This window comes from Fistularia commersonii, chromosome 32, assembly GCF_037954325.1.
Source record: "Fistularia commersonii isolate RoL2024-O1a breed Wild chromosome 32, RoL_Fcom_v1.0, whole genome shotgun sequence".
NCBI classification, from domain to species: Eukaryota; Metazoa; Chordata; class Actinopteri; order Syngnathiformes; family Fistulariidae; genus Fistularia; species Fistularia commersonii.
This window is the reverse complement of record NC_141315.1, coordinates 1,800,048-1,825,698: the sequence shown is the minus strand read 5'-3', so window position 1 is coordinate 1,825,698 and position 25,651 is coordinate 1,800,048. Positions and strand designations below refer to the sequence as shown.

The following is a 25,651-nucleotide window of genomic DNA, read 5'->3' as shown; positions in this document are numbered from 1 at the left end:
ACTCTCTTGTGCATGGTAGTAAGTTTAATGCTTACTTTTACATTCTCAAAATGAAAAAAAGAGTGTGCCATGAACAGTTGTTGATCAACTGATGTTCTAACCTGCACGTAGGTCTACTCCTGACACAGTTTTGGGGGTAATTTCAGACAACACACTTTTTTTTATGTTGATAATGGCATTAAACTTGTTTATAATTCTTTCAATGCCGTGACATTAAAATCATTTGTCAAAAGAACACATTTTAGTCAGTGGCTGCAACAAGTACATTTATAGTTTTGTCTTTGGATAACAGCTATGAGGTGACATACCTATAATCTAATTTAAATTCACAACTTGATATGCTTATGGTCATTAACATGCAGTGAAGGTTGCCAAATTAACAACTAAAGCCCACAATGGTAAAATGGTGGATAAAGAGATGTACATGCTCTAACCTCCCTCGTTGCCTTCGATGATGGAGTATATGATGGTTTGATTGACAGCTGCAGCCATGATGACCCCCACAGGGGTTCCAACAACAGCCTCTTCACTCACTGGTGGAAACCTGGTAAGGGATCAGTCAACCAAGAGCATACGATAAGGAAATTAAATATGTATGTTTAGACCTGGGCCTACTTTCTATTGAGGGTTCCTTGCAAGTTTGAAAGTTGGAAATCAACTGAGTTGAATCTGTAAAGTCGTTCCAAAAGTACTTCCCATAATACATTCACTTTCGGTACTTTGGCTTACCAAATGATAAAATAGAAAGGCATTGTACATAAGGAGCCAAGGGTGATTGTTTCATGATTCCTGCTGCCCGTCTTAAAATTTCAATCAAAATTTCTGAAGATCCAGCACATTTGGAAAGGTGTATTTCATGTATGATGTTAGTGACACAATTGTTCAAAGAAACCATAGACACCAACATCTATCCTAGGGAACCCAGACAAAGTCTTGTATTGTTTGACCTTTGTCTTTCAGTAATTGGAAAGAAGTTTAAAGTAGAATTCATTTACAGTAGCTTTCAGTTTATTAATAACCGAGTCCAGCTATTACATCAACAAAGTTATTCAGCAAATGACTAGAACACGAGCTTCCAACAGGCCAAGCTACGACACCATCACAACAAGGTAACTAAGAAAGCTTGGGAATATGAGGGAGGGTATAACTTTGTCTAGATTTCAAATGTCAATAAATTGTCACTCTAATGTTGTACTCTGGTCAAACAATCCAGTCAAACATCTGATGTAGTTATGGTCTGATTGCTTCCAATCCGTTCTGATAAATTCACTAATCTAAAAGTTCTAGATTCAAGATTCAAAGTGTTTTGGTCATATGTACACCATGGAACTCTGTTGTTCTGTACAATGAAATTCCTATATTGCTGTCCACAGTGAAGACAGATTGGTAGTAAAAAAAAAATCAATTCAATAAACCAAACAATAAACAATGTCTAAAACTTTTCATATCTCTTTGTTTCAATAGACACGTCATATTTTAAACTCACTGGTGTTAATAAAGGCTCTATGTTTGAAAGAGTTAGGGTTAGGGTTAGAGGGTTGGAGTTACTGTTCCCCAACACAACCCTAACAATAAAAACAAAAGTAAAAGTGACTGCAAATGTGTGGTTCCAATCACAAATCAAATACAGACGTTTTTTGTTTATTTTCATGAATTTGTTGAAACAGGCATTTTCTATTACAGTCATAGCAAGTAAAGAAAATACATTTAGAAAGAGGGTGGAGGAGTTGCAGCATGTTTATGTGTGTTTGATGACAAGGATGCAATTCAAAATGGATTTTATTTTGGAATTAACAAAGAGACAAATATTGGATTTCACCCACTACACATACAATATTAAGAACACGTGCACATACTCACATACTCACATACACACTCATCCACCCACCCACATGCTTGTGCGCACGTACAAGTGTGCACGTGGATGTCCGGTGTAAGAAGGAAGGATTATGGAGATGAACGCAAGTTCTAACTTAAGTTCTCAAACACCAACAAAAACTAACACTGTGAACTTCTGGGGGCGCATATATCCCGGGTTAATCCACGCTGCCCAGCCCCTAGTCCCATGGGGTGAGAGGCTATCCCCCTTACTCTCCCCCCTCCCCCTCCTCACACACACACACAAGCACAAGCACAAACACAAAAACAAACAAAAACATACGCATGCACACACAAAAGAGCACACTTGACAGAATGCCTGATGCCCACAATTTGCCTATTCCCAACACAAACCAACCTCCTCATATGCCTGTCCCTATAACGTAACGTAAAGTAACATAACATAACATAACATAACATAACATAACATAACATAACATAACATAACATAACATTAGGCCTTGCAATACCATAGAAGACCCAAAGTGAGTATATAAGGCATGTCAAAGGACAGTCACTTCAAAGCCAATCTACGGTGTCTTCCTATGTACACACACACACATACATGTACATATACATATATATACACACACAACATATGTATAGCCATGATCATGGGGGAACAACTTAGATGCTAAAAATGATAGAAAAATTATTAGGTTTATCTATCATGATTCCATGTGTTTCCATGTGTACTTAGAAAATCTTGTGGTAAAGTCTATATAAAGTCTAAGATATTCATTAAGATATATATTATCTAAATTAAAAAAAACACTTCAAGGATTTCAAGTTTTAAAAAACTGAATGAGTTTAAACCAAACTCAGCATTTTAAGAGATGTATTGAAGGAGTGCTCATGGTTAATACACTTCCAGTAGTAGTGGTTGTATGTAGCCATGAATACTTGACTAGGTGACAGCACTGTCTTATTTAGGGATCTTAGACATATTTACTTCACTCATGTCATCACAGTACTGGTTCAAAACTTCAGTCAATGTTTTGAGCACTTCATGTTCCATATATTCATGGATTATTTAATATTGGATCACAGTGTGTCTCGAGCTGACCTGAAAAGAGGATTTAAAGAAGCCAAAGTAGACTAAAAAAGGAGGATAGAGTCCCACCTTGCAAGCAATAGACTGTGGAAGGAAAGGCAGGGCTGATAGCGCATCACCAGTATCAGAGGCAGTAATGTGACGGTAAGAGACCTGATCGTGTCACTGGCAGAGGTGCTCAACTGTTTCTTCACCCTCTTTAAATCATTGCAGCAACACTGCCCAGAGCATTCAGCCATTCCACTCCCCAATTCACTACCACCCAAACTAAGGAATACCCATTCTTTCTTAAAAGCCAGAGCTTTGAGCCTCACTGGTTGCCGGGTCATTTACTAAGTTCCTTCTGTCTTCCCCATTCACCCCTTCCATCTGGAGGTGTAATACTGTGAATCTCACTGGGCTCTGTGTCCCCCCGCTACCTTGTCTGCCTGCTCCTGCCCTGGTCTGTGTGTACCTATTTACCTGGACAAAGTAAAATTGCTGTTTTGAACTCTGTCCATTTTGGTGTGAAGTCCTGCATCTGCATATGGGTCCTACCTCGAAATCCACAATAGATCTGTTTCTTTACTTGCATACTACATTGTAATTAGATTCATTTCGAAAGTAAAAGCATGTGGCTGAAACCTATGGTAGCATTCAGATACACACGAGCAAAACCGGGAAATTTATGAAACTACACATCACTAATGTTCAGTCTATAATCCGCTCTGCAAATTACGTGTGCGTGTTTGTGAGTCTAAAAATGTTAAAAGCATAGAAATGGCCCCACTGTTTTATCACTCTTAATATATTAAAAATGCTACACACTTAACACATGCAAACACATGCACAAATACACACACAGAAGATGACAAAAATGTGTGACTGCATGTATAAATGTAATGCCTGGGCACATAAACTGATTCAAGATTTTTGAATAAAGACGAATTGAAAACAAACTACCAAAACTTAACAAGTAAAACAAAACAAAAGAGAGAAACAGAGTATAATTATTAAGGTAGGTGCAGTCTCATTTTAAGATGGTTTGTTACATATTCATAAGTTGAGTAATATACTCGGCTGACAACTTTTTTCCTTGCCTTTCCGAATTCTTTCTAAAGATAGTGTTACTTTATTTTGCCTGCTTGAAAGACAAACAATTTTGTCTCAAACAAAGATAAACCATCTATATTAAATAGTGAAATGTCAATTACTCCCACACAAAATCAAGTACTTAGAGCTCGCTTGTGTGGATTTGATTAATGAAATTATTCAAATAAGAGTAAGAGTAAGAGTAAGAGTTTCTAGTCCATACATCATCGCTGGTCTCACAACAGTTTTGTACACCTTTCCTTTTATTCTGGCCAATAGTCTCTCATCACATAGTACCCCTGACACTTTTCACCACCTATTCCAACCTGCTTGGAACCATTGCTTCACCTCTTTTCCACACTCTCCGTTGCTCTGGACTGTTGACCCCAAGTACCTGAAATCCTCCAGCTTCTTGATCTCCACTCCCTGTAGCCTCACCGTTCCACCAGAGTTCCTCTCATTCACATATATTCTGTCTTGCTGTGACGAACTTTCATTCCACTCCTTTCCAGAGCATATCTCCATCTCTCTAGATTTTCCTCTACCTGTTTTCTGCTCTCACCACAGATCACAATGTCATCTGCAAACATCATGGTCCATGGAGGTTCCTGTCTCACCTCATTTGTCAGCCTGTCCATTACCATTGCGAACAAGAAGGGCCTCAGAGCGGATGCCTGATGGAGTCCCACTTCCACCTTGAACTTCTCTGTTACCCCTACAGCACACCGTATCACTCTCTCACAGCTAGCATACATGTCCTGCACCAGTTTAACATACTTCTCTGCCACTGCAGACTTCCTCATACAATACCAGAGCTCCTCTCTTGGCACCCTGTCATATGCTTTTTCAAGGTCTACAAAAACACGATGCAGCTCCCTCTGGCCTTCTCTGTACTTCTCTATTAGCATTCTCAACGCAAAATACTGCATCTGTAGTACTCTTTCTGGGCATGAAGCCATAACGCTGTTCACAAATGCTGACTTCTGCTCTCAGTCTAGTTTCCACTACTCTTTCTCCATTCTTCAGACATCTTCCCACTCTCTAAGATCCTGTTAAATAATCAAGCCAGAAAATCTACCGCTGCCTCTCCCAGACACTTCCACACTTCCAAACCTCCACAGGTATATCATCAGGACCCACTGCCTTTCCACTCTTCAATGCTCTCCGCACTTAACTTTTACTAATTTTTACTACTTTGTGGTCTTTAATAGTCTCCTCTTCTACACTTGCCTCTCTTTCATTTTCTCCATTCGTCGGCTCTTCAAAATACTCTTTGCATCTTTCTAACACTCTTCTAGCATCTGTCAATACACTTCCTGCTCTATCCTTAATCACCCAGACCTGTTGTACATCCTTTCCATCCTTATCTTTCTGTTTGACCAACCTGTATAGATCATTTTCACCCCCCTTACTATCCAACCGAGCATACAAGTCATCGTACGCCCTTTGTTTTGCCTTTGCTACCTCTATCTTTACCTTACGTTGTATCTCCCTGTACTCCTGTCTGTTCTCTTCAGTCCTCTCAGTATCCCACTTCTTCTTTACTAACCGCTTTCTCCGTATATACTCCTGCACTTCCTCATTCCCACCTGTCTCCTTATAAGTCTCCTTATCTACTTTCCTTCCAGATGACACGCCAAGTACTTTTCTACCTGTCTCCCTGATAACACTAACTGTTGTCCAATCATCTGGAAGCTCTCCCTGACCACCTAGAACTTTTCTCAACTCCTCTCTGAAAGCCAGACAACTCTCCTCACTTTTCAGCTGCCATCACTTTGTCCTCTGCTCTGCCTTTGTCCTCTTGATCTTCCTTGTCACCAGAGTCATCCTACAAACCACAATCCTATGCTGTCTGGCTACACTCTTTACCTACAACTACTTTGCAGTCACTAATCTCTTTCAGGTTACCTCGTCTATACAAAATGTAGTCTACCTGTGTCAGGGTCTGACACGGCTGGGTCAAATTGACAATCTGCACCAGCTGCCGCTAATTATCCGGCCCCATAAAGAGCAGCGGCATGCGCTGCTCGGGACCGAGGAATTCACAAGGGATCAAGACGGCTCGAAGGAAGGATCAACTGGAGGTCCCAGGGCTGAAGGATTGTGGGGCCCTTCTTGTAACCCTGCCTGGGGCCCTTCTTGTAACCCTGCCTGGGGCCCTTCTTGTAACCCTGCCTGAGATTCTTCCTGAGATCCTGCCTGGGGCCCGACCTGCAACCCTGCCTTCCCGAGACGCCCTGCTTGCAACTCCGCCTGGGACCCAGTCTGGTGAGACCCGGCCTTGTGCGACTCTGTGGTCATTGTTAACTCGGTCCTCGACCGATCCGGTGTAATATGGCTATGGTTGACTTGCATGTTTGGTTTTGGCAAAAGTCTTACGCCAGATGGCCTCCCTGACGCAACCCAATGCATTTATCCGGGCTTGGGACTGGCTCAGGGAGACACTGCCTCCATGCCCCGATATGCACCATGATCAGGCTTGGGGAGACACGAGCCAGTGCTGCCCTGATCTCGCTAGTACTAATGGAAAAAGTAAAGCAGGAACTGCCCCACACGGAGAACCTAGCAGTGATCAGTAGGGCAGAGGAGCCAACATAGTGGTGCCCAAGCTAGCAAGTGCTGTGCGCATTTGTGGACTTTACTAAACTGAACAAGTTGGCACGACAAGAGAAATACACCCTTCCATCGGTAGAGGATACACTAGGAATGGTGGCCAGAGCCATCATAGTCAACAAGGACATGAACATGGGGTTCTAGCGAAAGAGAACATCACTCATTTCCACTCAGTGCTTGGGAGGGTCGCAAAGGCAGACATCATGTTGAACGTCGACAAACAGAAATCGAAGAAGGTGACCATCCTAGATCACATAATCTCTACCAGAGGCATAAGCCCTGAAACAAACAAGACTCAGGTAGGGAATGAAAGAGCTGACAAATGTGAGTGAACTGAGGAGCTTTTCTGGCCTGGTAAACCAGCTGGGAAAGTTCATCACATGGGTGGCTGAGAGAGATAAACCCTTGTGTGACCTCCTGTCAGAGAAGAACTGCTGGCTCTGGGGCATTGACCAAGCCAGTGTTCCAGGACTTGAAAGATGCACTGATATCCCCTCTCGTGCTGGCTATGTATGATTCGAACAAGAAGAGCAGTGTCTGAAAAGAGCAAGGAGCAAAGTCTTACAGCTTAGGTGCAGTGCTTCTGCAAGAGATGAAGGAAGAATGAAGACCAGTGGCAAATATATCAGTCTGTCACAACAGAGCAGAGATATGTACAGGTCAAGAAGGAAGCCTTGGGTTTGACCTGGGCATGTGAAAGATTGCAAAATATTCTCATTGGCAAATGCTTCCAGATGCAAACTGATCATAAACCTCTCCTGAGCCTCCTTGCTACCAGCCACTGGATATTTTCCCTCTTCAGATTTTGTTCTCTGAATGTGCCTGGTGTGGTGTTCTTACTCAGCTGTCCACAGTCTCTTACCAGCGACATGTGTGACTGACACATTGTTGACGGCTTCTGTGAAGAGTGGAGTAATATCAGATGAGATACAGGTCTTTGAGGACACCAAGATTTATGTGGACATGGTAATGGACGATCTGCGAGCAAGCACTGCTTACCTGGACAAGCTGAGGGAGCAGCTGAAGGGAGACAGTACTGGGCAGAACAGGCATTTCTCACAGTACAAGATGGCCTTTTGCTAATAAGAAGCAGGCTTGTTATTCCAGCAGCAATGAGAAATTATGTTCTCGTCAGGCTACAAGAAGGCCATCAGGGAGTGCAGAGAGGGCACAACAGTCAGTGTTGTGGCCTGAGTTGAGCCAACAGCCAAATGAGTTGGTCCTCAACTGTTGAACATGCAGCAAGGAGAGATAGAACAGCGAGGAGCTTATGATGCCATCTGAATTCCCAGCTCAACCATTAGCCACATAAAACCACAACAGACTACCTCCGAACCTCTTCTGGAAGCTCTAGTTCAAGATGAGTCGGTGTGGGGAGATGACATCATAGGAAGGGAACAATTAGATTATGTTTGGTTGTTAGTGCGGGTCTTGATGTGAAGGTTTTCTTCCATTTATAGCAGGACTTACATTCTACTTTGAGGAATATGGTGTGTAACGCAGGTTATCCAGACATTACCAAAAGCTAACAAGGAAACACATTGAACCAGAAAACACCAGGGATGAAAAACATGCCCCCCAGTTACAGTCCTGTCGGGAGAGAAGCAAACAAATACATCGAGCTGAATCACTTTTAAAGTTTTGAAGAGTTATTTGGAACATCATGTCAATATTGCAGATGAAAAGCCATCTGCATCAAATATAACCAAAATGCATAGAGAATGGAGGTGACCCAAATCCCCCTTCAAACTACCTCTTCCCTCAGTTACCCAAAGTAATAAAAACTAAATGTGTTTTCATTGTGTATTGGTTTAATCAGATGTTCCATTTAAGAAACAGGAAAAAAAACACGAGGGATGGAGCTGATCGAACAGAAACAGTGGGACAGGGTTTTGTGATGAGCATTGATGCTACAATCAGGGAGAAAGCTCATGACACAGCAGACAAAAGTCTTCAAAATAAAAAAAGGAGACAAATGTAGAAGGCTGAAAAGATATAGGAAAATGGGAAAACTAGATGACACCGTATAATAAACTCCACCCATTATCTACTGCTTATCCTACATAGGGTTGCAGGGGATGCTGGAGCCTATCCCCCCTACCACCAGGGGAGAGGCACAGAACAGCCAATCGCAGGGCCATTCACCCACATCAGAACCATTCACTCTAACACATCTGAGCAATTTACTCAATTAACCTACTGTGCTTGTACTGTGGAAGGAAACCCAAGCAGACCTGGGTAGAACATGCTGTGAGGTAGAAGAACTAATCACCACTCCACCATGCCACACACTGGATAATAAACTCAAGGGTCCAAAAACTAAATTGTCTGAAACTCAGTGATCCAATAATGTAAAAAAATCCAGACAACATTAAAACACTAAAGTGGCAATTGGATGGAACGCCTTTTTTCAAATTAAAATAATGTGTCACATTACTCAATACCAATTTGTATCATGAAGTTAGCAGGAAGGAGCTGCAGTTTTACTCCACAATTCTTCAGATGTTATAGCTCCGCATTCCTTGTAATGAGGGAACATTTATGGCCAACTAATGTTAAAGGCGACACTCAATTTGAAAAAAAAAAACAATTCTAACTGAAATCAGGTTTCTGTCTTTATTTCTATGGCCCCAATAGTATAAAATAGACATAGTCCACTAATGAGAATGTTGCATTCCCTGTTTGTGTAATTACAACTTTATAGTATACAAACAAAAAAAATCTTTGTGTGTGTAGGTTTGTGATGAGACAACAGCACAATCGTCTTTGCATATATGAGGATTAGGAGAATGTGGTGGTTGAACTTGAGATACAACACAGCTTTACAATCAAACACAAGATTTATTGGAATCATCTGAAAATCTATAGTAGCAAAATTTAAAAATTTCATTATTAAATCCAGTAATGCTGTACAGGCCTATAACCTCTTATCTTTTAAACTTTTCAGTTGTGAATTTGATCATTATCATTCTTTTGGAACTTAACATTTGATACTAAGATTCAAATAGTAATCCCTGAACAATGCGTAATATGTAATAATTTGTCTACCATATTATTTCTGATATTTTTATGTTTGTTTTAGTCAGTATTGACCTAGATTGTAAAATATGTGTTATCAGAGTACCTGTATTCATCCTGAGTAAAGACAGGAATGATGGAGGGCTGAAGGACTGTGATCTCTACTAGGGTGGTGCTCTCCTTTATTGGGTCACCATCATCATAGGCCACCACCACCAGCTGTCAAGAACACATCGAGTTCACACTGTTACATTACTGACTGATTACTATGCAGTGATCCCTTGCTATAACGCGGTTTACTTTTCACGGTTTCGCTACTTCATGGATTTGCATCGTGCATTGTGTTCTGCATTCTGATTGGCTAAAAAGTCACTCTGCTTCTTCTCTACCTGTGCGTCAATACCATTGCAGTTTAATATGTACATGTATGTAAAACAGCTTGCCAAATTTACATTACGGACGTGCAAATTCTCTTGCAATTTCGAGTTTCTCTAAAACCCATAATGTTGACAAACCGCTCTGGACTGACAAAAGCACCTGCGTCAGGGCCCAAAAGGCAGCGGAAGATGCCATCTATCGCAGAAAAAGTTAAACCTCTGGACATGCTAAGGGAAGGTAAAAGCTATGCGGCTGTAGGTCGGCATTACTGAATTAATGAGTCTTCTGTTTGTTCCATAAAGAAGGAAGAAAAAAACATAAGACAGCAGCAATAAGTTTCGCAGTAGCAATAATGTCACGGTGGGCGGTGCTAATCTCTGCAATTTGAAGCCTTCTGTTCACATTGATGATTAAAATTATTATTTGACAGTACAGTACAGAAGTTATTTGTTGAAAAAAACATTTCTAAAGTACAGTACTTTTATTTGTGAAACAAATGATTGAGCCTGTAAAATGGTTTGTTCTTTCTTTTCAATGTATAATAGAGTATTTCATTGTTTAATAATTGTAAAAAAAAATAAAGGTTTCTACTTCACATATTTTGCCTATCACGGGTTCTTTTTGGAACGTAACCCCCGTGAAAAACAAGGGTGTGTTCCTATTCAACATATTTCATTTTCAAAAAACCCAAACAAACAAAAAAATATCCACTTTGTTTTGAGTAGTAGTACTCCTTCCTCTTTAGGTGATAAATGATGGATACAACCTTAAACAGCTTCTATTACTGTGATGATTTGTGAGTGCACTTGATCCTTATATCTGACAGCAAAGATAACATCTTTTACATTACAGTCATTTGGCTGACACTTTTAACCAAAGCAACTTACAGTGGAGATTGAACCCAAGACCTCATACATGCAAAGCATGCACTCTACCACTGAGCTACATACAACACAAAAGGCCTAGCAGAATGGGGGGGCTCAATAGCAGGCTAAGAAGAAGAAATAAAAGTGTAGCATATTTCTGCATAAAACAAAAGACCTGGTCACACTTGATGTAACTTATTGTTACCGATTCATCTGATCGCGTCTGTCCTTGTAGAAATTATACCTCTGAAAATTGTTAACACCACTGGACTAAATCATTTTAGAATAACTGGGAGCATATGAGGTAGAATTAGTCCCTTGGATGAAATCTACAGAGGACATTGATCAAGTCAATCTAAATTGTAAATTGTATTGGGTCCACATTGTGTCTACATGTCTTCATTGCTCCTGTTCACTGGGCTTTGATCAAAACAATTAGCAGAGTCCCAAGTTCCACTGATGTAAAATTGCTTGGAAAAGGAAATATTCAAACTTATTGCCTGCTGCAGTATACCTCATACTCTGTGTATATGAACGTGTCTCAACAAAGAAAACTATGAATATATATCCAAACGCTTTAAGTAAATATGTGAGTAATTACATTTTTAATGAAAAATGTGATGTTATTCCCAAAATTCCACCCACTAAATACAGTTTCAAAACACTACAGCAAATCTCAAGCAATGATTTCTCTAATGTACTACAAGCCAGATGCCAAAAATTGTAGGAAATGATCCATATAATTAAGGCATGATGCTACATATAGAGTACCGTTGACATAATAATACAATACCACAAGGTGTGTATGAGTGTTGTGTGTTTGTGAACTTACACAGAACTTGAGGTTGGGCTCTTCATTCAGGTTTACTCTGGTTATCACATTTCCTGTCTCCTCCTCGACATCAAATATACTGGAAGAGTATGAATATGCTTCCTTGTCCACTTTATAGTGCACCATACCTGCTGGGGTACCCTGCAGGGAAAACATATACAATGTGATCTTCATCAGTACAATGACTGACTGAGATAAAATGTTGTCTTATTGGATAAAGCTCTTTTTATATGCCTCTGTGTTTTATAAGCACAATTCAGGCTAAGTTAATGTGCTATAACTCAAAACAATTTGTATGGGCACAAATATGTGGACATCAACGATGTTAGCATTTATTGTTTTAGTATTTTTATTTTATTTTGTATTTGGGTGAAACAGTAGCACTGTGGATAGTGCTTCTGCCTCACAGTTGAGGAGATACTCACCAGATCCCCTCAATGCCCTAGCTGTCATTAATTCTGTTCATAATTTTCATGGACAGAATATCTAGGTACAAAGGGCTGCCCTCGAATCCTCCAACCCTCACCGGAAATGTGTCTGACTTACAATTGGCAATTCAAAAAATGCTCTGACATCGATCAAATAAGGACCAAGCAGCCTGTATTACAGGGTGCGGTACCCCATATTCCTGGAGCATCCAATGGGACATTCTCCAGGTCCACAAAACACATGTAAACTTGTTGGGCAAGCTCCCATGCACCCTCAAGGACCCCGCTGAGGGTGTAGAAGCGGTCCACTGTTTCCTGATGACCAGGACACAAACCACACTGCTCCTCCTGGATTTGAGGTTTAACAAATCAGCGGAACCTCCTCACCAACATCCCTCAGTAGACTTTTCCAGTAAGCCTGAGGAGTGTAGTTGTAACACATCCTCCGATCCGATTAAAGGCACAGTGTTAGGTACAATGGCAGTAAATCAACATGCACATTTGTTTGGGTGTGACACACCTTACACACCTAAAACGCTGGTAAATCAGGTATGTGGGGTATTAAACCGTCAATAACAGATTGCCAGGCTTAACAATTCTTTACACAAATATGATTAAGATTCTACTGAAAACAAAATGTCATTTTATTTCAGATATTATGCATTGGGAGCACAGCATCGGACTGACTGTTAGCTTTTTATGTGTGAGTCAGCAAATCTTTCACAGGAAAGTTTTGAAATCTTGAGGAGTAAGAACGGCACTGACAACGGCATATGTTCTCTGACTTCCCAATCTTGGATTCTACCACTAAGAACCTTTTTTACCCATTGAAACCTGGGGTTGACTCCAGCAAACTATGTTGTGACTGACAAAGGAATATAGAAAAGAGCCCCAACCTTCATTATACAGCAAGAGGTATTAAAAAGCCCATGTGGCTAAAATGCTGAGTGCAAAAATGTATTTTGAAAAAATCTTACTCCCAGATAAAGATAGCTGTCACCACTCTCCATTCTTTTTGTATACAATGTGAGGAACAGACGGTAAATACAAATAATCAGAATAAAACAGGAATTGAATTGCAACAAGTGAAAATACTCACAACTGGGTCAGAGTCCTTGGCCATCACTGTGGTTACAATGGTTCCCTTGACAGCATTTGGGGCAACCATACCTTTGTACAGTGACTGGTCGAATACTGGAGCAAAGTCATTCATGTCCTGTAGAGAATTGCAGCACGTGTGTGATACTGCAGCAATGTAAATATACCTCGAAATATACTGTTTGTTCATGATTAGTGCCTGAAATAGTAAACGTTTTAATAATAGTGCTGTGCTTTAGGAGGAAAGTAATTTTTTATTATATTAGCTACCCCTAAGGAAATATGCATTTTCACTTCAACCTTACATTAAGGCAAAAAAAATACTAGCTATAGGTAACTATGCTTTTCACGACTGCATATGTGTTACCTATAATTTGACAAACTCATCATTGGAATGACAATAATGCCTTATGTTAAATATAGATATTGAAGAATAACAGCATTAACCCTCTCAGCTAATTACGCCACAACTTAATTTGAGCCTAAGTAGCATTTAGCTGTCGCAAATCTGCAACATCTGCCTGGAGAGGGTTAAAACCTCCGATGTGGCAAAGAATGGGAGGAAGTGCAAGTGTTCTAGTAACTGTACAGCCTGAGCTTCCTAAAAATGAATACCTTTCATGCATATGGCTTAAAATAACATGCAAACAATAATTTCATCAACAACTGCTGTGTCAAAGGCTTCCAATGATGATAATGTATTTTTTAAAGTAAAAACCAAATGTCTGAAATGTCTTTATGCATGCCTAAACTATTTCAGTTTAAAGGACACATAATTACTCTCTCGTAAGCTAGAAAAGACAATAATGGGACTGGTTATTAACCCCTCTGAATTGATGTTGAGAGACAAAACAAATGAACTCAAACACACCCACAAACTCACCATGATTTTTACAGTAACTGAGGCTAGTCCAGGAGGCATTGCACCCTTTTTGTCCGAAGCCTCAACAATAAATGTATACATGGCTGTTGACTTATTTAGGGTCTCATAATCCAGAACTTTCAGAACTGACAGCTCTCCTGTGTATTGGTCAATATGAAATAGCTGCAAGATCTCCTGATCTGAGCCTTCAGCTCTGATTCTATATGTGATGTTGGAAACAAAGTCAGCATCTTTTGCCTGTAGATAAAATAATCAGGCAGTTAGGAAGAAAAAAAGAAAAAATACCATGTCATCAGCTCATAAGTCAGCCTATATCATTCTCATTTAGTTTGCGGTAATAACATTTATAGTTCAGCTGGGTGTCTGCATCTTTATTTCCTTCTGGAGCAAATGTATTTTACTGCATAGCTCAATGGAAATACTGATTTCCCCATCTTAAATTGCAAGGCAGAGTACCAAAGTCACCAAATTAAAGTGCTAGATTTTTAAAACTGCCTAGACACTTGCAAAAGTAAATGTAGATTTTTCTTTTCTTCACATTTTCACACATTTTTTCTTGTGTTTTTTATTTTATTTTTATATTAGAAATTTTATGGCAACTTTAAGAAAGCCCGTAAAGACAACAGATGCAATGAGTTGCCTTATCCTGGTAAAGGTGTTCTTTCTTTGTCAAAGTAATAACGTGACTTTTGTCAGAAGAGTATAACTGTGTGTAATGGTATTGCAATAACAGTAAAACCAAATGAATGTTCTCCAAGATGGCCACCTGAGACTCTTGCAGAAGTAACTAAAATTCATCAATCCAGTGTAATGTAAAATGACTAATGTGATTTACTGAGTATAATATTCAAATAATATTCAAAAAATGCATATATATATATGTATGTATACATATAAATGCTGTATCAACTGTGGCAATTTAAAACATACCCTACCTGTAGATATTCTCATCCACCCACTAACCTTCAAGTGTAATATGACAGTGTCTTTGGGGCTATTCTCTGGTACATTGACATTATATGTTTGTTGGACGAATACTGGGCTGTTGTCGTCGACATCCAGAACAGTCACAGATAATGTCAGGCGGGATCGCCGTGGGTCTTTGGCACCATCCCAGGCTTCAACAATTAGATAATAGTGTCCCTTCACCTTAAGGATGACAAGCATTAATTATGAACAACAGCATTACTTGTACAGAAAAACTCCACATAATATTTTAGTGTGGTTTTATGAATGGAAGTCAGCATGCTGTGAGTCATTTCTTCTGACCTCTCTGTCAAGTGGCACTAAGGTTCTGATGGCTCCGGTAGCATTTATGGAAAACAGCTTTTGGTTGTTGATGAGGCGATAATGAACCTGGCCGCTTTCACCAAGATCTGGGTCTGTTGCCTAGAAGTCAAACACATAGATAAATAAGAATTGAAATGACTCACAAACCCGAGCAAATCACCAGAGATCAGGACTGAATTGAAACATTTCAACACATCAGAATGACCCTTATGTCTGAATAATTAGTATGTTTCCTCTCAATTAAGAGTGAGAATGAAGAGTATGTTTGTCTTTGAATGTAAGCAAGTTAAAGCCACTCAGACTTAAAGAGATTTAAAACTACTTCTGGAATATAGAAAATATGTTGCACTGGGGTAGTAGGATAAGTGTTTGTCAGAGTAAACGATAAAGAACTATTTTTGCATCAACACTGGGCAAGTCCAGGCCAAGATAAATGTGTTTTTGCCATGCTTTTGTAATTTTCATTTAAACATTAGTCTGTCTGTGCAATGGTAGTGCAGCCAGAGCTGAGGGTGAATCCATGCAGATCAACTAATACAGACTTTTTTTGTGAGTCTGTCTATAGACTTTTTAATGCCTTGACCCCTGCTGGATCAAAACATTCTTGAGCATAACTGATTATATTGTCTCTACTAGTCATCCTGCACTTTGGATTGGGGTGGAGCTGGAGCTAAGCCAAGCTGTTACCCAGTCTGTACAATGATAAGCTGTGAGACAATAAATTAACATTTCTCTAATGCAATTTCGATATTGGGCCAAGTGTCAGGGTGACCATGCAATCTCACCTTATGATAAATGAATGGAGGTTTTGTGTTTATCACATTATCTCATTTAAATAAATAATAAACAAGATTAAATGAAAGCGACAATATGGATCAGAAAGGGTTAACAACCCATAAAAAAATAAATAAAATAAAAGTCAACTTACTCCTACATAATATAGATTAGCTGCTTAGAAATCAGACTACTACTATAAATATTTTTTCACTCTACAATTGCCCCTGGTGAGAGCCGCCAGGTTGGTGTGGGCATATTGATTGCCCCCTGACTTGACGCCTGTACGTTGGGGTTCAACCCAGTGGACGAGAGGGGTTGTCCCTCCTACTTCAGGTGAGGGAACAGGTTCTGACTGTTATTTGTGGTGATGCACCCAACAACAGTTCAGTTTACCCACCCTTCTTGGGGTACCCAGAGGGGCTGCTAGAGAGCCCTCCTACCGAGGACTCCCTCATCCAACTGCAATAACAGTTGTGACAATGAAAGTGTGACTTGGAAGGGTCTGATTGGGAGGAACATTGAAGACCCCTTGACCCCTGTTTCCACAGTGAACAACTCAATTTCGGAGCACCTGTTGCTGAGAACTGTGGCTAACATGTTTTCATTCCTTAGCCACAGAACACTGATGTACAGTATATATCATGGCAGACGTATCTCGATAGTAAACTCCACAGAGCTGGTCGATCCACAGACTCAAAGGCTTTTGTCAGGTCTATGAAGGCCATGTACAGAGGCAGTTGCTGTTCGCAGGACTTTTCATGGAGTTGGTGTGCAGTGAGGATCGTAAGTAGGAAGGTACACTGTAGGAAGCCACACTGTGATTAAGGGAGTACCTCCTCAGATAGTGGTAACAGGCTGTTGGGCAAGGACTTCACCTGTTGTTGATATGCGTGAGAAACACCTGTAGTTTCCATATTCAGCCTTGTCTTGGTCATGGTCACTATTTGGGCATCCCAGAGCTCTGACAGGACCTCTTCTATTAGATCTTGAAAAGTAGATGGCGGATGTGGGGCCAGACCTTTGGTCCTCCTTCATTTAAGATCTCAGCCAGGATCTCATCAGGCCTGGTGGCATCGTTGTTTCTAAGTCTCCTGAAGGCAATTTGAACCTCAGTGGAGATGAGATGAGAACAACTCAGTTATGATGGGATGTTCCCCCATGTGTTATCTGATGTGACTATGGGGGATATAGCTGGCAATATCTGATTTGGAGGAGCTGTCATGATTGACAGTTCTCGTTCCTGGAAGTACTCTTTCTGACCTGCGCTGAAGGAGTTATTGTCTTTTAATAGAGTATGTCAATCTTTTGAGTGCAGGGGATTTGAGCCATGGTACCTAGGGCCATAGACAGTCTAAGTGACACCAAAAAAGCCTCTAGTGTCACATCGAGTGAATCTGCCAATTTCTGGAGTTTTAGAGCTTTTTTCATCCACCAGTTGTTCTCAAACTCTTTCATCTATAATAATAATAATAATAATACATGGGATTTTTATAGCGCTTTTCATGACACTCAAAGACGCTTCACAAGTAAAAAAAAAACAAAACAGAGGGAACAGAACATACACAGAATTATTGGGAAGAAGTCCAAATTGGAGAGTGTGGCGATGAGCGCCAGTCCAGGGACAAGCTGGAGGGGCTTCGCCGGTGTGCAGCTGAGTGTCGTGCTGCTGTGAGGAGGCAAGTGTTGGAGCTGGATGTCGGAGATGGATTTTTGGTGGAGGGAGAGATGGTGGAGCAGGAGGAGCAAGCCTTGGCCTTTGAGTGGGATGCCCTTTTGGCCTCACAGGTGATACCAATTTCCCAGACTTGGAAGGCTTTCCATTTTTTGGAGGTAAGCTGTTCTATCATTGTCATTGACATCAAACCGGTCCTGATGTTTTCCAAGCTGATACACAAGGATGATTTTGCAGGAGTCGAGAATGTTAGATTTAAGAAGGCCCCAGTGCTCTTCAATGTTGATGGGATGTTGCGAGTTGCAAAGGGAGCAGCTATGTCAATCGACAGCTCCTCAGGTCTCTGGCAACGATGGCGGTTCATGCTCAGGTCTGTCACATTCCAAGCTTCAAAGTTTATCCATTTTTGTTTAATGACCACTGAATTGTGTTCCCTCTGGATGTGGTTTTTAAGTTGGGAGATATGAGGCAGGCTATTTTTAGGCTGTCTCAGAGTTGCAGAGAGCTGAGAAAGGAAGAGCTGCAGCCTTCACCTGCCTTCCTAGCCATCATGATTTTTCCATCCTCCTGTAACACCATTGAGGTCATTGCATTTTTTTGTTATGCTGTGATCCCTTAGGCTTTACCTCCAACAATGTTTAATTTTGGTTCCGTCCAATAACTGCATTGGGCTATATTACTGATTAAATTATCTTTCTCCAGCTGCAGGTGCACAAATCACAAAATCGTTCTGGCATTGTACTGGGCTGGAAGAACAGCTTGAGTCATCATTCTTCAAATAATTTATGTTATGTGATTGCCGTACCTTACTGTCAAATGATAAACGGAGCTTACTTATAATAATTCATTACATTTGTTAGAACTTTGCCTTTTGGAATGTTTTTTCAACAGGTTAATTTTGGCTGAGGATATTAAACTCAGTGAATAATCTGTACACAATTAATAATGCAAGTGTGTGCTTAGCACCCAAGTATGTCATGTTTCTCCACCTCCCTTGTCCATCTTTCTTTAATTTTACTCTGAATTTGTTCTTTTAGAACTGTGTTCAATACATCCAGCTAAATATCCTGTAGGCGGTTCCAGAAGACTCGAACCGCCTGCTTCGGCTTGGAATATGGCCAGTAGAGGAAGATCAACAATATATTCAGGTGGGTTGAATTCTGAAGACAAAATTCCCTCTTTTGGGATAAGGATTAGGATTGATCTAGGTATTGTGGCAGAAGTACAAATCAGGTGTATCTACTTTACTTGTAGGTTGTGCACTTTTTAGAGTAATCTTCTTCTTCTCCTTCTCCTTCTCCTTCTCCTTCTCCTTCTCCTTCTCCTTCTCCTTCTCCTTCTCCTTCTCCTCCTCTCGGCTTTTCCCTTCAGGGGTCGCTCCGAAGGGGCTCAGAGCTGATCCCTGACGGAGTCCCACCTCCACCTTGAACTTCTCTGTTACACCTACAGCACACCGCACTGCTGTCTCACAGCTAGCATACATGTCCTGCACCAGACTAACATACTTCTCTGCCACTGCAGATTTCCTCATACAATAGCAGAGCTCCTCTCTTGGCACCCTGTCGTGTGCTTTTTCTAGGTCTATAAAAACAAAATGCAGCTCCCACTGGCCTTCTCTGCACTTCTCTATTAGCATTCTCCAAGTATATACTGCATTTGTAGTACTCTATCTAGGCATGAAGCCATACTGCTGTTCACAAATGCTGACTTCTGTTCTCAGTCTAGTTTCCACCACTCTTTCCCATAACTTCATTGTATGGCTCATCAACTTTATCCCTCTATAGTTGCTGCAATTCTGCATATCCTCCTCATTCTTCAAAATGGGCACCATCATACTTCGTCTCGATTCTTCAGGCATCTTCTCACTCTCTATGATCCTGTTGAATAATCAAGTCAGAAACTCTACTACTGTTTCTCATAGACACTTCCACAGCTCTACAGGTATGTCATCAGGACCAAGTGGCTTTCCACTCCTACCCCGCTACTACTCCACCTCTTTCCACATTCATCAGCTCTTCAAGGTACTCTTTATATCTTCCCATTACTCTTCCAGAATCTGTAAAAACATTTCCCACCCTATCTTTAATCAGCCGGACCTCTTGTACATTCTGTCCATCATTATTTCTCGGTTTCGCTACTCTGTATAGATCATTCTCTTTCTCCTTACTGTCCAACCAACATTCAAGTCATTGTAAGCCCTTTGTTTTGCCTTTGCTACCTCTATCTAGATGGAGGAAGTCCCTACTCCCTGATGACCTCCAAACAATCCAATCGCTCCTGTCCACCTTCTCCTCCATTCTCTCAAAGGCTAAAGCCACCTTCTGTCACTCCAAAATTCAATCCTCTGCATCTAATTCCAAGAAACTCTTTGAAACCTTCACTACACTTCTCCACCCCCCCACCTCCTCCCAATGATTTCGCAAACTTCCTCAAAAAGAAAGTAAATGACATTAGATCGTCTTTCTCTCACAATCCAACCAGCTCCACAGCCAACGTCCCCTCCTCTCCCTCCCCATCTACCGCACCAGTCACTAACCCTCCCCTTCTAACCCACCTCAGCCTACCCTACCCCACTTCACCCCTCTCTCTCCCCCCGAGGTCCTGAAACTGATACAGGCATCACCGGCCGACCAGCTGCTCCCTCGACCCGGTACCCTCCCCCCTCTTACAATCCATAGCACCAGACCGCCTCCCCTTCCTATCTCATCTCATCAACAAGTCCCTCCAGAGAGGCTGCTTTCCATCTGCCTTCAAGTCTGCGAGGGTCACCCTTCTGCTCAAGAAAGCAGCACTTGGGTCTATAGTTTTTGACGTCAGATGGGCCGTCTCCCTACTGCCCTTTCTGTCAAAAACACTTGAGCGCACAGTCTTTAACCAACTCTCTCACTACCTTCAGCAAAACAATCTCCTGGACCCTCTTCAGGGTTCAAAGTAGGTCGACAGAAACGGCCCTCCTTGCAATGTCACAATCACTGCAGGAAACAAGAGCAGCCTCCCTCTTGTCTGTGCTTATACTTCTTGACCTGTCAGCCACATTCAACAGTCAACCACCAGATAATTGTCTCAAAGGTCTGGGTGTCACAGGATGTGCGCTCTCCCTGTTGGCATCCTACCTGAGGTTCTCTCCTCTTCTCCCTGTACAACATCACTTGGTTCTGTTATTCGCTCACATGGCTTCTCTTACCACTGCTGTGCTGACGACACACTGCTGATCCTGTCCTTCCCTCTGTTAGACACACAGGTGGAAACCTCAATTACAGCTTGCCTGTCTGACATTTCAGATTGGATGGCAACTAACCACCTGAAGCTCAACCTCGACAAGACTGAGCTGCTCTTTCTCTCGCGGAAAGGTTGTCTGCACAGAGACCTGGCGCAACTAACCACCTGAAGCTCAACCTAGACAAGACTGTGCAGACAACCTTTCCGCGAGAGAAAGAGCAGCTCAGAGACCTGGCTAGCACCATTGACAACACTGTGGTAAGGCCAATCATACCTGCAAGAAATCTGGGTATGGTCCTGGACAACCAACTGTCATTCTTAGCAAACGTCGAAGCAGTCGCACGTTCCTGCAGATTCCTCCTTTACAACATCAGGAAGATTTGCAGATTCCTCACGGAGGGTACGGCGCAGATACTCATCCAGGCTCTAGTCATCTCTTGTCTGGACTACTGCAACTCCCTCCTTGCCTGTCCCCCAGCGGTGACCATCAGGCCTCTGGGGCTCATTCAGAAAGTGTCAGTGTTCAACTGTTCCAAATTCTCTCACACAACTCCCCTTCTTATGTCACTTCACTGGCTCCCGGTAGCCGCCAGCATCACTTTCAAGACCCTGGTGCTTGTCTACCGGTCAGTGAATGGGACAGCCCTGTCTTATCTTCAGGATATGGTCAAGCCACATGTCCCTCGATCTTCCACCTCTGGCCGACTGTCCACCCCATCACTCAGTCTCGGCTCTTCTCGGTCTTGGCTCCTCAGTAGTAGAACGAACTCCCGAAAAAGGTCAGAACAGCAGGGTTGCTGACCATCTTCTGCCGTAAGCTAAAAACATTCAAACATTCCTCTTCACCAAGCACTACCCCACTAATTGCAATCAGCCTACCCCCCCCCCCCCCCCCACAAAAAAACAAAAAAAAAAAAAACGAGAAATGAATGTATGTATGTATATGGTTTTGAGATGGGTATTTTAGTCATCACTCCTGACTTCCGACTATTGGTACTTTGGATATTTGGTGACTGAATTGCACTTTTTGTAAGTCGCTTTGGATAAAAACGTCTGCCAAATGACTGTAATGTAATGTAATATAACTCGGGCGTGACTGATCCAGTTTGATCTGGTTAATATGATTGATTTGCACGTTTGGTTTTGGCAAAAGTTTTACACTGGGTGCCCTTCCTGACGCAACCCTCCTCAGTTATCCAGGCTTGGGACCGGCTCAGGGAGACACTGCCCCCCCCCCCCCCCCCCCCCCACCACCACCACCACCACCACCACCACCACCTGAGGCAGGAAGACACCGGCCAGTGCCACCCTTTTTAAAGTAATACCTGTTTAAAAAACAAAGACAAGACTTTATAAGATACCTTAAATTTATCTCAGATTTAACACTAGGGTTTGAACCATGAGCTCTGTCTAAATACACGGACTGTTGAAGAAGCTATGCTACAAATCTTTGTAATAAGTGTAAATGAAGGCTCTCTCTCAGTTAAAAATGTACACAAAAATGGGGAGCGGAGAAAATACAATCCACATATGTCAGTTGGTGGGATTTTTCACAAATAGTTTTGTATTATATTGTAATTACTGCAAAGTCTTCTTGTTCTTCTTTTCCTTTTGGCTTTTCCCTTCAGTGATAGCCACAGTAGTATTTTATTTCAATTAAAGTGTATCTGCCTCACGGCACAAAGGACACTGATTTGATTCCCACAAGGAGCCTTTCAGTGTGGAGTTTACATGTTCGGTTTCCTCCCGCAGTCCAAAAACACACAGAAGGTTATTAGAAAAATTACTCATACATGTGAATGAGAGAGCGAATGGTTGTTTGTCTCTATATGTGGCCCTTTGATTGACTAACCAAAAATTAAAGAGAATGAAAGATAAGATAAAAAAGATGTATTATTTGTATAACTTAATAAACTTGTATAACTTAAATTTGTATAGCATAATACATTTTTAAACCTTTTTCAGGTCTAATTTTTCATTTATGTGATAAGGTGACTAAGACATAGGGCTCACTTGATATGCTGCACTCAAAATAAACACTCATATCACCTGCATGGGTTTTATGCATGCTTGCTTGCATGTACATGCAATAATGTGTTTGTAGGACTGTGTATCCTCCTACCTTCACCTGCCCTACATAGGCATGGTCCTCCTCCTCAGTCACAGTGAGGTTCACAGGCAGGGAAGAATCAAATAGCGGGTCGTTGTCATTAACATCTGTTACTGCAATTTTCAAAGTTGCAGTGGAAGTCTGTGCATGTGCAGGTACAGACAGATAGACAGACAAACACACACAATTCTTTAAATATTTTGAGGACAAATATCTGAGTGTCTGTATTTTGTAATTCTAATAATTATATAAAAAAAAAACAGTGGAATACATTTTCAGGAGTTTGAAAAGCGGTATTTGTGTTATTTCTTAGCAGCTCACATTCCACAGATGTCTCAGAACAGCTATTCTCTACACAATAGAGAATACCTATAGCAGACAACCAGATAAACAGTATACAACTGCACGCTTTCCTTTAATAGCATTGGCTGCTTACATCTAAAATCTTTGAGTCCATTTGCTAAATAAGGTGTGTAATATTACATAGATTGGCTTGCATAACAGCAAAAATCATTGCCAAAATACCCCCAGCTTGGTTAAAAACATGAAGTAATAATGGTGACACACAAGCACATACACTCATTCCCTATCCGAGAAACAGATATGTTAAACAATGAGGGTTATTTGACCAACACAGTATTTACAGTAATACAAACAGTTTTGAAAATGAGCCATTTTTATATCGTACATATTTGTACTGGAACTAAGGTAAATGAACCTGAGCAAGAAGCAAACAGAAAGACAATCAGGTAGGAGGTGACTGGTCGTCTTGATTTTACCTTTATGAGACTTCACAGAGGAGAAAGTGATTAGTAGCCATTTAGATTTTTTTTACACAAGACAACTGGGATGCAGCAAAAAATACATGAGAACAAACATGTATTACAGTGGGAGGAAAAGAGAAAACAACAAAGCATCCGCGTACGTGTGTGTGTGTGTGGGCAGGGGTTGTCAGTTGAAGTTGGCAGAGTGCCTGATGATGCAAGTAGTTTTAGTTCAATAGCTCACAATTGCCAAAGAAGCTCACTTGGCTACCTGTGACACAATGAAAACACAGACTGGGTAATCAGTCACTGAAACACAACACAAACACAGCTACAAAAAGAAAGACAGATGCAGTAAGCTCCATTTTGCATCAGGAGGCTATAAGGATATACACTTTTTTATCACCTTTATAAAAGAATCTTAAGATTCCCATATTTGACAGGCTCCTCCCCATGACTGTGTCTTGAAATCCTTTTCCGAAAACAGAATCACTGAAAGGGGTGGCTCTGGCACAATCCAGTACCCAATTGAAATGTATCTTGGGTTGCACGAAGAGTTTGAATACAACTCTTAAATTACATTACTAACAGACTCGTTGGCTCATAGCAATGCCCCATGTCCCCAATACTACTGGAGGTCAGATATATGCAGTCTTTATATTTACAAAGCATATAAATAGAAAACGACTACCCTAAACCCTCAAGGCCCCCATTAAGAGTGAACAGCTGAAAGGAATGGATGGAATCTGCACTGTTCCTCTTGAATCAAAGGGCCTACATTCCAGAGCTCTGATATTGCTTTTCTTGATAGTCTGCGTGTGCACTTGAACTATACGTTGTTTACAGTCCCTTACTGCTGACTTCAGCTTGATCTAGTGGCTAGTACACCACCAGTCACACACGTGCACTGCAATTAATTTATCACAGTTAACAGTACAAGTATTTTTTGGTCTTTCTTCTATCTTCTGGGGCTTCCTCTGTTTCGGCAGTGGTCAAAATAACACAATGGTATACAAATGAAAAAAACAAAAAAAAAACACAACAAAATGCTGCTCAATAATTATTTGTAATGTAGTATAGAATAGGACGGTATAGTATATTCATTATATTGCAAATTCTGTCACCAACATAAATGCCACCTTAACCTAAAAGTTTGATGGTTGGTCCCCAACCTTTTTTGCGCTGTGGACCACTTTCATGCCTGACTAGGTTTTTTCATACAGGGGGACAGCGTAATATATATATTAAAAAAAAAAAAAACAAAGACAAATGTCAGTGTAACCACTACACCTTATATTGAGGCCTTTCGATAACTATTAAACCTTCAGAACCATTAGTTGGAGCCCTGAGCTTGTTTTCCAGCAACTAACACGAGAAGTGTTCTTTTTGTACATTACCTGTTTTTTTTTTTGCTGTCACTACAGAAAATCCTGCCTCACAAAGGCATAGTACTGGAGGATTCTTGGTCTATATGACACAGTAGTTTGGAGGGTTTAATGGCTTGACTAGCTGGCTGGTCGGGGAGCATTATGCAAAGTATGTGAATCACCCATTGCAATGAACCTGCTGTTTCAGTAGGACTCTGAGACACTTTTGGTGTCTCATCATTGGCTCGTTGTCCCTTTTCAAATAAGCTCTCCAGTGAGGTTTATATATCTGGGCAATTTTAGCGCGGATTAACTTACAAACTTACCACTGCA

The 25,651-nt window shown here is 41.1% G+C and overlaps 1 protein-coding gene across 4 annotated transcripts in view; it reads right to left on the bottom strand.

Moving 5' to 3' along the window:
* pcdh15b (protocadherin-related 15b) overlaps nt 1–25,651 on the bottom strand; it is a 180,861-nt gene that overhangs the window by 57,523 nt on the left and 97,687 nt on the right. For all 4 annotated transcript variants that reach the window (XM_086140114.1, XM_086140113.1, XM_086140116.1 and 1 more), the window contains 8 exons: nt 23,200–23,328; nt 15,389–15,508; nt 15,083–15,268; nt 14,120–14,356; nt 13,238–13,354; nt 11,711–11,851; nt 9,741–9,853; nt 435–544 (listed from right to left, as the gene is read on the bottom strand). In XM_086140114.1, the coding sequence (XP_085996240.1) occupies nt 435–544; nt 9,741–9,853; nt 11,711–11,851; nt 13,238–13,354; nt 14,120–14,356; nt 15,083–15,268; nt 15,389–15,508; nt 23,200–23,328 (1,153 nt within the window). The remainder of the gene's footprint in view (nt 1–434; nt 545–9,740; nt 9,854–11,710; nt 11,852–13,237; nt 13,355–14,119; nt 14,357–15,082; nt 15,269–15,388; nt 15,509–23,199; nt 23,329–25,651) is intronic.